Source organism: Meleagris gallopavo, chromosome 4, assembly GCF_000146605.3.
Source record: "Meleagris gallopavo isolate NT-WF06-2002-E0010 breed Aviagen turkey brand Nicholas breeding stock chromosome 4, Turkey_5.1, whole genome shotgun sequence".
Classification (NCBI taxonomy): domain Eukaryota; kingdom Metazoa; phylum Chordata; class Aves; order Galliformes; family Phasianidae; genus Meleagris; species Meleagris gallopavo.
The window spans coordinates 45574003-45587747 of NC_015014.2; the positions used below are offsets into that span (position 1 = coordinate 45574003).

The following is a 13745-nucleotide window of genomic DNA, read 5'->3' on the forward strand; positions in this document are numbered from 1 at the left end:
GTATGAGACACCCTCAGCTTCTCTGGACAGCTGTGCCAGTGCCTCATTCCCCTCCTAGTGAAGAATTTCTTTCTGAAGTCTAAATAAGTCTCCCCTCTTTTAGTTTAAAATCATTACCTCTTGTTCTGCCAGTGTTAGACCACGTACAGAGTTGGTTTCCATCCTCCATCAAGTACTGGAAGGCTGTGGTGAGGTCTTCTGGAACCTTCTCTTCTCCAGACTGAACAAGCCCAGCTTCCTCAATCATTCCACACAGAAGAGGTGCTCCAGACCTCTGAGCATCATCGAAGCCTCCTCTGGATGAACAGATCTGAATCTTCCTTGTGCTGGTGCTCCAGGCCTGGACACAGTACTCTAGGTGCAGCCTCATGAGGAGAAAAAAGAGGGGGGCAATCCCCTCCCTCTCCCTTATGGCCACTCTTCTTCCGATGGAGCTCAGGATATTTCATATCTGGGCGGTGCAGTGCACACACACATATACACACACACACACTTCTTTATATAGCTCCTATTTCATGTTTTAAAATCTGCAATAGACTGTTAAAACACAATAAAAACTCTTTTCTGAAAAAAAGAGATGTTAAAAAAGTATTAAAATCCAAGACATCAGACATCTATAACATAATTACAGAAGTTAGTGGGTTTATGTGTTTATTTTTCATTGATGATTTATAGTACTCTGCATATTCAACAAGCTTCAAAGAACTTTGAGACATCGCCTGGAAGAAAGAAAGTATGTAAGATTCATTTATCAACAGTGATATATTTTTCTTTATTTTGGATGATATGTAAAGGTCAACTGGGTAAGAAATTAAGGTCTTGATATACAATCTTATCACATGAGATAAAGAGGAAAATAACGTGAGTTTACCCTTTGAATGGCACACGTGACTGATTTAGATCAATGCCTGCAGCATCAGCTAATGCAAATAAATCAGTGCAGCTTCTCTTCTGCCAGCTACAGCTAAGAAAAGATCAGTCCTATTGTGTATGAAATAGCAGATTTGTATGTATCAACAGTCAGAGCAATTCTGTGGCAGTTTTCACTTTTCCTAAAGAAAATAAAGGAAAATGCTACAAAAAGTTACTGTTTTTGTGCTGTTTTTTTTTCTTGGAAAATGGAGAAGAATGTTGTGTTAAAATTCTGTAACCTATGCAAGGAATGTTTTTGCTGAAACTGACTGCCAAGCAAACTCTGATTTTAACTGTTAGTTTTCAGTAAAAATAGAACAACCTAAAGACAACTTTATAGTTTTACACTTATAAGTAAAATTGTCATGAGAAACCTCCTTTTTTCTGCACCACTATGGAGTTCAGACCTGTAGGATCGACGTGTAAAGGAAGTAATCTCAACTGTGCTTCTGGATTGTGGGTCAATAGGATCAAAATGCTGTGCTTGCTGTGAAATTAATAGTCCTGTACAAGGCGCCTTAAAAATGCACAGAGAGTGACTTCTTATCTGCTATACTACAATGAATGGCAATCAAGAATATGTTTATCAAGTTTATTTTAACCATAGTGCATTTTCTATCGCTTTTATCAGTGGCAGTATCGTATGTCAATGATTTTCTTTGAAATAAAAAGACTTAATCTCAATTGAATAACTTTTGTCTGTATTTTAGCAAAATTACTCTGAATAATCAGCCCAGATTTCCCATGTTACTTTAGCCTACTAAGCTAAACAGAAATCCAGCCAGACCATTAGAGTTAGGGGCACTTCTGTATGGTCACCGTTATCTATTTTCTATACTAGTAAAAGGCTTTGACATAGGATCCCATCGTGGTGCTATTTGTGTGCTCTTTTGTCCTCATGTTCACAGGAAATTGAGCTGGAAGTCTGACCGGTGCTTTCAGATTCTAACCTCATCTCCATCCATGAATCTAACGTACCAACACACATCTTAAACCGCACGTACGTCTTTTCCTCTCCACCCAGAACCCTTCTAACGCTAAAGTAAAAACGCAGTGCCACCTACTGGTGGAGACACTGCTTGCACTGTTGGCTTTCCAGTCACTGGGCTTCTCAGGTGCTGACTCTACTTCGTGATTCTGAATTCCTCATTGCACATCTATACAAAGTTGCACTAAACTAGCCAGAAGCCTCGGAGCCTTCTCAGCTACGGCCTTTCTGACATTACATTCACTGCATGCTGAATTTGCATCAGCACTAGAAGACACGGATAATTATTTGCGGAAAATGAGCCTGCCTCAACTGCAAGCCCACCCAGCCATTTGTTTGCAGAGCTACAACATGTGCAGCTGGAACACTGCACTGTTCTGTTAAAATCTATTTCTTTATGAATACCTATGTTCACTGTATCAAGTGTTTTGATTATGAGTGTTTGAAACCAGAGACAGCTTTAATAGGATTGACGAGAATTACAGACACACTGACAAAGCAGGATACAGAAATAGATTAAAGTTGGCCTGCTACAGTGATAATCCAGTAGTGCAGACATCCTCCCAACAGTTAAGGTTACTTCACTGAAATACTAAATGGTACAAAATGTATCCCTGGGAAGAGGTATTGACTCTAAACTAGTCTAATTGTCACCACAGTCAATGACAACTTGTTAACTGGCTTTTAAAGGGGGATAGAGTTATGCCACTTTTGGATAGGGAACTGGCTGGACCCAGTGGGACTCCACTTTTTATGTTTGAGATCTGAAAAGGTAAGAGCAACTTATGGAAGTTTGAGTTCCTTTACAGGATTGATTATTTTAAAAGAAAAATCACCGTTCTCCACCAGATTAAAAAGGTGTATTTACTTAGAAGTTTGTGTTTGGATGAGAGATACAGCACAGACATTGTCGGACACCTAAAACTTCTGGGCAAGACATCTGCCAAATACAGATTTGCTCTCCACTAAGGGCACAATTATAGTTTGGTGCTCAAGAGATTCACAGTCGAGGTGTAAGTTCTGGCCACTCAGTGCCACCATGTACTCATGAAATAGCTGCTCAGCATTCAACAGTGGGATCATTCAGACTGCACACCAGGTGAAAGCCTGTAAGAATGACAGATAAAACCAATCCTGATTCAATACTAGGCCTTCAGAAATTCCTTTTGTGTCTATGAGTTTAGGATAGGAACTGAATTTCAGCCCTTCAAAGACAACTATGAAACAGTGGCCAGAACTAATTCCATATTATTCCATTTGCTATGTTGATATTTTATTGTAGATTTGTACAGCTGGGTTCCAGTGGACATAATATTACATATATACTTGTTATTGAACACTATTTCATTTAAAACTTTTTTTTTCCTTAAATCTTTAAATTTCAAATGTGTATTGTATTTATAAAAGAAAATGAACTATCTTCAGGGTTGGAAAGTCATAGCAGCAGATGGTGGCTGAATTGTTCTACTGGTCAGGAGACTGATCTGTGGTGCTGAGTATCATTTTGGGTTTGTGATTAAAGCTACAGGTCATCCTTCCACTCATGAAAGACCACTCAATCATGTGCACTGCAAAGTTTATGCTGGCTTATAGGAATGCTAGCAGTATTGCTTTCTCCTGCTCTTGGTTACAGAAAGATATATGTCTTGAACCCCTGCAAGTCTGTGATTCAAGGATTTTCCACTAAATGTATATACACAATTGGTGGTATTATTGTTTTGGTTTATTTGTTGTTGTTGTTGTTGTTGTTTTAATATGTTTTAAAGAACTAGGAATGTAAAAGTTGTGTTAGATAAGTGAAGAACCTCCAATAGTTTGAAGTTGTTTCTTATTATTCATCAATATGATAAGATCATGAAAATAAACAGGAAATTTGCATTTATGCTCTTTCTTCTATTCCAATGAAGGACTGTTGCTACAGTAAAAAATGCATCTGCATTATTAAAAAAAAGGGCCAGTGAAGGACAAGAAGTATATAGTTATTAACAGGTGTTTGTTTGTTTGTTTGTTTTTTAGTTTTAAGACAAAGTATGCTCCAATATTTGCCATTTCTTCTGCGTGTCAAAAGGGCTAGTAAGCATCTGCTCAGGAGGAGGATAATAGTGACTGCCACTGTCACTTTCATCTCTCTCTAAATCTCAAAATCCATCACCAGGTCGAGGAAATCCTCCTCTAACATCCATGTCCTTCCCTGGGAATAATTCAGGGAACCACACATGGAGCTGGCTCCTTGAGAAATCAATTAATAAAGGATATAAGTCTGATATTCTGATATGTTGATGATATTTAGCTTTTCACGGTGGCTACACTTATGTAGTAAGGAAACGTGGCTCATTTAGAGGACTGGAATTGCTACAAGAAGCAGCAGATTACATTACCAAGGTAAGTGTGCACACCGATGGAAGCTTTTACTGCAGAACTGCTAGGGACTCTTTTTGCATGTTAGTGCAGATTTATGTTTTGATAGACTTCATGTTTTAAAGCTGCTGATGATTTTTTATGGCTTGGAATGCAGTGGACTAATGACAAAGTGAGAAATGGGTAAAATAAGAAAGCAGAAGAGGTGGAAGCTAATCTTCCATTCGCTGTAGTCCTGTAGGGTAATGCTGCCTTCATTTTCTTGCAGCCCTAAAGATTTTGACACATAGGAATTAACATATTTAATTTTTAGTTCGTAAGATTTGACAAGGCAGTAGTTTGTTGTTGTAGTAGTCACATTTAAGAAAGGGAGTAAAGGCAACACATTTAATCCAAGGGAGTAAAGGCAAACTGTTGGTGGTACAAGAAAAAAAAAAAAAAAAAAAAAGCATCAAGAAACCTAAAATACTTGCAAAGGAAGCACTTATCTGTGTTACTTTCAAACTTCACGCCTGAATACTACAATGTGGCACTGACTTAACATCGGTGTAACAAGATGTGACAATGTACCAGTTCAAGAAACAATGTGCAACCACAGAAAAGGAAACACTTTGGTGATACAACTTAGCAAATGCAGCCTGAAATATTTTGCATAAAAAAGCTCTATAATGTAATCAGAAGTGCCTTAAGGGAGATCCTGGGCACAGTGGGTTCAACAGAGAATTTTCTGCTGTTCTTAGTGTCAGGGTTTTGTGATACAAATGCTGTAACGACTTGACTACAGTCCCCAGATCAGGAGGAACTGTTGTATCTGTTCAGTTTGCATGGGGCACACGCTGCATTATCATTTCTGTGCATTATCATTTCTGTCAACAGTTTTAAGGCTCCAAGCAGTGTGTGCTGGAGCTAATGGAATCTAAAGATATTCTTGTGCTATGTGTCCTTGACTGTGTGAGAAGGGAGACAACTTAGGGCAGCAGCCACCTGAGCTGAGATTTGGATTTAATTCTTTGGGACTACAGGATAGTAAATGCTTCCAGTTTCTACGTGTGGATAATTTTGAAGCATACTTAATGCCCACTAAATGCTTTCTGTGCCTCAGAAACATGAAATCTCCAGTCCTGCCCCCAAAAGCTGCTCTTCTATCCCAGCAAATTCTGCTTTCTCAGAACACAAAGTAGCCTACAGTTCTTCTTTTTTGGTTAGACCAGAGAAATTGGTTTATTTGCAAAAAAGTGCATTGAAATTCCTATTCACCTGGAGAAGAGGGGAAACGGCAGGACATGTGTGCCCAAACCCCAGGCTATGTATTCTGGGTAGGTGTGGTTTTCCTACATGTCCTGTTTTACCACACTTCTCATTGTCTAATTTCTAGCTTATGGGCAAATTAATATGTCTGTATATCACAAAGTCTAGGATATCTATTTTGCTGTCATTCTTCTGCAAAGATAAACATGAAAACCAAGTTCTTAGAAAAGCTGTTACTGGGAGTGTTAATGTGGACTGATTTAGAGTACATTGATAGGCATGATTTACCTTGAGATGAGCATTTTTGCAGTTGTTTCATGCCAAGTGATTGAAAGTGGTTGGACACAGCTTTATTTTACACCATTTTCTGTGAGTTCTGTGGAGGATATAGGTCAAACCAGGGTGGAGCTTTGTGTGCCAGCATTAGCAGATCTTTCAGAGCACCTGTAAGCAGATACAAAGCTGCTTAATTTAACCTGGTATACTTTCGGTCTCCACACACTCAAATACAATCTACCCTTGGAGCAAGTCAGTGAAAACTCTGTTACAGCTTTTAGGATGCAAATGAATCTGACCTAATGGTTGCTACGTGTTTTCCTGCGACACTTTAGACCTGATACTTGCTGTTGAGCATTTAAAGATTGATCAACAATGCTAGACAATATTTAGGACAGATGTTAGCCTTCAATCTTCATCTTTCTGTTTTGTAGAGTTATGTATGTTTCTGTATCATTTCTTACATGTGTTATTCATGTCTGTCAGCTGCTTGAAAGATGGGTTTCCTCTCCTATTTCTTGTATGGGGATATTTTTTAGTTTCATTGGTTAATTAAGTCAGGTAAGTCTGGCAGTACTGTTGCAGCTGTAGCACCCTTATTCTCTTTTGCTGTGTGCTTCACTGCAGAATAGAATTACTTTAAGACTGGTTTATTTTATGGCACTTTACTTCATTTACTAGAACAACCACTTATCTCTCAGTTTGTGGCTTACAGGCATCTCTACAGTCTGATTTCATATACGTAGGGTAATTGATATTGCAGTGGATAGCATCTATTTTGAAATCCCAGTTAAAAGGCCCTGTCAAGAGCAGATCACTTGTAGACACCAGTGATGCTCCAACAATTAGCAGTCCTATTGATATGAAGATATAATTGACAAAATCATAAAAATAACAGTAGAAAGAGGCAAAGAAACAGCAGAAGTTAATTACTTCAGTGATTAAAAGTTCATGCAGTACAAGATACAATATATTAATTATGCACCCTACAGCTTTAAATATATTGAAATGAACAAGCCAGACGTAAATAGCTTCCAGTATTTCTTCTTAAGATGTGCTTATCTTACATGCTATGCACGTGTAATGAGAACGCTACAGCAGTCTTCAAATACTGAGTTCCAGCAGCTATTCTTGCTGTCATCAGATTGTAACTTTCAGATGTCAAATATACTGAGGATTCAGGATGTCACCTGTTCATGAATGTATTTTTCCATCTCCATGAAAAAACTTTTGAGTCTTTGGTTCAAAACCAAATGTAATAGCAAGAAAGGCTTCAAAAAATTTCCTATTTTTACAGTTGCCTGATCATCCAGCACACTGCAGCACCCACAGCACCATTTTTATTTGGAGGGAATGTCACATGAGAGAGGAAACTAGAAAAACTGCTAGGAATTTGGGGGGAAGCAAGGAAATAAGAGATTCATCTTTAGGGGAAAAAAAAGAAAGGTGTGTTCTGCTAGTTGTGATACTTTCTGAAATTAATCTTCCTCTCTCACCCAAGACAATTTTGACCATGAAGGTAGGAGTTATTGAGACCCATCACTCCCATGCAATTATACCCAGCGTGGTGGTGCAAGACACCAGTGAGGATCCTGGACTGACAGAGAAAGGGGAAAACAGGTGTGCCAGGTTTGCTTCATTCCATTCCATTCTTGTGCATTTAGTTTATTTTTCTTTTATTTAATAATTTGGGAATAATTAAGCATAGATAACTTGCCTTCATCTGATTTTCTTTTTCCTCTATTAATAAATTGATTTTATAATGATGTGATGTATTTTTTTTTTTTTTTTTTTGGTAAATATTTGCATGGATTACTTAGCCCATGATTAAAATTGTGACAAATAGCTTGTGACAATGTAGAAGATTTTTTTTTTTATAATTTCAGCGGGTAACACATAACTGTTGTTTTTGCTGTTCCCTAGGAAATGGTATCTACCCGGTGCATTTGCACAGTACAATATTAACAACAATAGTAATAAAGACGAGTAAGTACCTTTGCAATTTCAAAAAGTGATAGTGCTGCTTTACTGATTGCTTAAGCAGCAATGAAAAGGAATAATCTATACCTAAGTTTCCTTACAAGCAGTTATGTTGTGCAAGTAATCCCAAAAGAGATTGCGTACACATTTGAACTTTACAGACATCAAATATTAAGATCACTCCCAATATCAAAGCTATTGCTATTACATCTATTAATTATGAATATAAGTAGTTCTGTAGTAATGCAATAAGAAAAACAAGTGTTCAAGACCAAACAGCTAAGTATAATTCTTTATCCTTAATGAACTCAGATGATTCTAATAATTAAATGAGGAAACAGTAACTGCTGTATTTTCTTTTTCTTAAGAGAGAAGAAAAAGAAAAAAGAAAAGAAGAGGTAAGACAGAAAATCTACTTTAAGGGCTTTTCAGTGTTTCTTTGTGGTTGTTAACTCCTTGGTTGGAGCACTGATTTTTGCTACCAGTGGTGTCTACTACTATTTCTAAATCATTTAATTTTCCAAATATGCTTTAGCTTAATCTGTAATAACTGCAAATGTAAATCTATTTTGTAGCAAGTCAGAAAATAAAAAGGATGGAGAAAGACAAAAGAACAAGGAAAAAAGGAAAAACACAAAAATAAAGATAAGAAGAAGAAAGAAAAGGATGAAGAGTAAGTATTTTTCATTTAGGTCTTGCTATGTTAGTTTGATAAAATCACTTTTTAAGTACAACTAAAAAAAATGCATTCGTGGGCATGGTGTGGACAAGATACTTACTCTCTATATTGGTATATGGAATGCTGTTGTTCTCCTAGAACAGAATTGTTCCGATTTATTTTCCTATGTAGAGACTAGAATGAGGGCATAAATGCTGCATGGAAAAAATAAAACATAAAAAATAAACAAAAGATCTGACATGGCTTGTGATAATCCAACATATTTTGGATAATGCTCTGCAGCAAAAGAAGTTCTAAAGGAAGGTCTTCTGCTTGTCAGTGTCAGCTATAAACAAGTAAACTTTTATGTGACCTAAAAGCTCTTGCTTTTTCTTCTTTTTTTGTTATGCTTGGAAAAAGCATCATTTCTTGACCAAAGAAGAGAAATGTGTTTCGTTTGTTTTCACATTCTTTGGTTTCTCTATATAGATTGTGCTGATAATTCATCTAGCTCAGAACTAGATGTTTCACAGTGAGGAAGGTGTAGTTTGTCTCATATAACGCGTGTATTCACATAATTGTTTTATTGCATTCATTCAAGGAAGCTTAGCTTTAATAAAGACCTTTTATTTAACATTAGTATTTTCTGGAATTCTTTGTTCCTCAGAATTTATTGCATATATTTTCAGTCTCTTCTCATAGCTCTTTTTCTCTACCTCTCACTCAGGAAGAAGAAAGATATTTTCATCATTGATCCAGCAGGAAATATTTATTACAACTGGTTGTTCTGCATCACAATGCCTGTCATGTACAACTGGACAATGATTATTGCTAGGTGAGGTACTCCTTTAATAAAACTTCTGGCAAACTGTAATATATATACCTAGTTGGAAATTCACTTCATTCATTCATTTTGTGCAAGTATTTCATTTTCTTTTCATGGTAACTTACTTTTTCCTTTTCCTATTCAGAGCCTGTTTTGATGAACTTCAGAATGACTACTTAGCTGTATGGTTTATTGTTGATTATGTGTCTGATGTCATCTATATTGCTGACATGTTTGTACGGACAAGAACAGGTATGTATACTTGATAATTCATTCTTTCTATTAATATGTTCGTTTTAAAGTCTTATACTACACCCAGAGCTAGATACTTCTAATACAGAACTGAAAATCTGAGGCTCTAACTCCTTCCTCCCATTAACCTTCCTATGGCCTGTCTTGTTGGTTCCCTCCCTCCCTGCCCCCCCCCCCATATGTTCATCAGATACTGGATCAGTGAGAGGAAAAGGGTCAGAACTAGGAATGTATTCTTTTCAAAGCTGTGTAGTTTAGCTTAAGCTGAACAATATGGTCCTAAGTTGAATGCTTGGACATATGAGAAATTGCTTAAAAAATAAAAAAAATGCATTATCTGGAACTTGCACACAACATGTCTTTCAACTCACATTTGGTTTGACACTAAATACAAAACAGTTGAAAATGGAAAATTTTAATACTTACATACAACTTGATTTTAGGTTACCTGGAACAAGGTCTTCTAGTGAAAGAAGAACAAAAGCTTAAAGAGAAATATAAGAGCTCCCTACAATTCAAATTAGATTTTCTGTCAATCATACCAACTGACCTCTTATACTTTAAGTTAGGGCTGAATTACCCAGAGTTGAGAGTAAACCGGCTGCTCAGAGTAGCCCGGATGTTTGAATTTTTCCAGCGAACAGAAACAAGGACAAACTACCCAAATATCTTCAGGATCTCTAACCTTGTCATGTACATTGTGATTATTATTCACTGGAATGCCTGTGTATATTACTCAATCTCAAAAGCCATTGGATTTGGGGCTGACACCTGGGTCTACCCCAACACCTCTCATCCTGAATTTGCCCGTTTGACCAGAAAGTACGTCTATAGCCTCTACTGGTCCACTCTGACCCTGACTACTATCGGTGAGACACCCCCTCCTGTACAAGATTCGGAGTATTTCTTTGTGGTTGTTGACTTCTTGGTTGGAGTATTGATTTTTGCTACCATCGTTGGTAATGTCGGCTCTATGATCTCCAACATGAATGCTGCCAGGGCAGAGTTTCAAGCAAAGATTGATGCTATCAAGCAGTATATGCACTTTCGGAATGTAAGTAAAGACATGGAAAAAAGAGTTATAAAGTGGTTTGACTATCTCTGGACAAACAAAAAAGCTGTGGATGAAAGGGAAGTCTTGAAGTATCTGCCAGACAAACTAAGAGCAGAGATTGCAATCAACGTTCACCTGGAAACTTTAAAAAAAGTCAGGATTTTTGCAGACTGTGAAGCTGGTCTGTTGGTTGAACTTGTTTTGAAACTCCAGCCACAAGTATATAGTCCTGGAGACTATATTTGCAGAAAAGGAGATATTGGACGAGAAATGTACATCATCAAAGAAGGCAAACTTGCAGTAGTCGCTGATGATGGAGTGACACAATTTGTGGTCCTTAGTGATGGCAGCTATTTTGGAGAAATCAGCATTCTTAATATCAAAGGTAGCAAAGCTGGCAACCGAAGAACAGCCAATATTAGAAGTATTGGATACTCAGACTTATTCTGTCTGTCTAAAGATGATCTCATGGAGGCTTTAACAGAGTATCCTGATGCAAAGGCAATGCTGGAAGAAAAAGGTAAACAAATCCTCATGAAAGATGGATTGCTGGATATTGAAGTTGCAAATTTAGGAAGTGATCCAAAAGACCTGGAAGAGAAGGTCGCTTATATGGAAGGAACAATGGACAGATTACAAACAAAGTTTGCCAGGTTGTTAGCTGAGTATGACGCTGCACAACAGAAACTGAAAAAAAGACTTACACAAATCGAGAAAATACTAAAGCCAGTTATAGAGCAAGAATTCTTAGACTTTGAAGAAGCAGATCCATCCACAGATAAACCCGGAGTGACAAAAACAGAATAAAAACCTAGTGATTGGCAATAGGACTGAAGGTCCAGTCTTTCTGACTGAGTACATTCTTCTCTAGTCTTGTATGACCCGACAATTACTTACTTATGAAAAATTATCCATTGAGATAATATCACCAATTCCCTAAAAACAACACGTATTTGGCAGGTTTAGGATAGAAAGAAGAATCAAGAATGAGGATGGGACATAAAATCTCACTCTTTATGTTACACCTTTGTACGTCTAATGCATTCTACTTGTATATGAATATTGAAGATTTTCCTGACTGTTTTAAAATCATTTCTTCGTGTCTTCTTATAAAGAAGAAGATAATTATAATCTTCTTGCTAAGAAAGATAATCTTTTTAAAGATAAAAAAAGTTTGGTAACTGTATTAATTATTTTAAGGGAATATAGGCATGAATCATGATAATAATTTGTATATAAACAAACATACTTTAATATCTGGTGATTAAAGTACGATTAATTACATATGGGATATTATTACATAAAGAATTACATATTTCTGTTTCTAAAAAATTAGGTATATCTACAATGCAGATGTGAGCATTGAAGGTTGTAAGATCTGGAAAATATTATGACTTCGTTGGGTCCACCTCAGCTGATCTCTTGAAGTAAGAGTGGGCAGTTTTACAATGGTGTTTTCTTAGGAATATCACAGGAAAAGGCTAGAGTATGGAGGGGAGAAAATCTGGTCTTTTTTATGTATCTGTATGAGAAGTACAGATGGCTGAAAACCTAGCTATTCTTTCCACAGTGGTAGCAGATACTGAAGACTGTTCTGCTCTGTGCAGTCACATGGGCACTGAACATGGACTACTCCTCAAATATAACTGCTTAAAAATCTTTGTATTGCTAAAGTAACAGCTATGGATACCAGCAGACTGCAAAAGGAAGAGATGATGGAAGGAGGCCTGACTCTCCCTACAGCATCTTCCGTAGCTATTGCTGGGAAATAATAATTTTTTTTGTTTTTCCTTTAATTGTCTGGGTATTTCTTTCTTCTGTTCTTACTACTAATATAGTTAAATGGTTTACAAGTCTGGTAAGTTTTCAACCCATTTAAAAAGCATCGTCTTCATGGCTTTTCCTTAAATTATGTCTTTTTCTCATTGGCAAAATTGGTTTTATTATTTGTGGTCTCAGACTTGCCTAGGTATTTTTAGTATATTTTTTCCATAGTCACTTAATGTTGGACTAATTTAATGACTGTGAGTGAAGAAAGGGAGTCCACAGAGAGAATACATAATTCTGTAGTTAGAGCATTTTTAATGTCTTGGGCAATTGGACTTCCAGTCTTAAACAATACATGTGTAAAAGCTGCTATCACTTGATAATACGTCTATATTTCTGTTTTGTTCTGTTCTGTAATAAGATGGAAATGCTACAAATTGGATCTTTTGTTTGAGCAAAACTGGTCTTTTGCAAAGTGTGTTCATTTATTTTTATTTTTTAATGCTAGCGAGATTCTAGAATGGGAGAGATCTATAAACAACTGATTTCACAGCAAGGATTAAATGTTATGAAGTAATAAACATGTAGATTTTATATGGAATATTTATATGAGATGGCTGTTCATTGACTACTGACCTTGTGCTTCGAACAACACATTGGAAAATGTGTTGTTGAGGCAAAAGGATATGCATTTAATTCAAACCTATCAGTGCAAACAAGAAGCATTATTCTGGCATTTTCTGCATTATGAATGTTGGGCTTTGCAATCAGAATTCTTGTTATAACTCACAGTCCATATGGCAGCAGCATCACATAGGGCTTACTAGGCACTTAAGAAGCACTTTTCATCTTTGTTGAAGAGTTTAAGGTTTTGTATTAGAGAAATGTTACGGAATTACTAATATTATACAGAGTCTTAATAAAGAGAGGGTTACTGTGCACGTTGTTTCTCTTGGATCTTTCAGTGACGAGTTGTAGCCACTAGCTGCCACTTTCCTATCAATAACATTTCAAAACAACAACAACAACAAAAAACAGGATCGACCTCTAGCAGCTTATTTAGCATTTTCAGGCTCTTTATGATCCGAAATCTTTATTAACTGCTATCAATATGTGTTTGCTGGAAGAAACCCTTAAAAACAGAGCCCACGGAGCCAGCGCACGAACGTGCCGCTGCCCCACAGCCGGCAGCATCTTCCGTGCTGCGCAAAGGAGACCCGGAGGCCGCACCGCGGTGCACGCTGGGTGTTGTAGTCCTCCGAGCCGCCGCTTCTCGCCTCGCTGCCGAGCGAGGAACGCTGGGAGCTGTAGTCAGACCTCCGCCTGCCGCTTCCGTGCGGAGGGGCCGAGCCGGCGGGGAGGGCGGTGAGCTCGCCTCGGGGCGCTGCGGCCGGGAGGCGCCGGGCTGTGAGGAGTGCGGCCCATC

At 37.5% G+C, this 13745-nt stretch overlaps 1 protein-coding gene across 1 annotated transcript; it reads left to right on the plus strand.

Moving 5' to 3' along the window:
* The first annotated feature begins 7291 nt into the window (after positions 1–7291).
* Positions 7292–11614, plus strand: CNGA1 (cyclic nucleotide gated channel subunit alpha 1). The gene is given in 8 exon segments (XM_031553312.1): positions 7292–7411; positions 7706–7768; positions 8131–8160; positions 8338–8378; positions 8381–8435; positions 9148–9255; positions 9392–9498; positions 9942–11614. Coding segments are annotated over 8 exon segments (1938 nt in total). The 5' UTR covers positions 7292–7295; the 3' UTR covers positions 11360–11614.
* The last annotated feature ends 2131 nt before the right edge of the window (positions 11615–13745 follow it).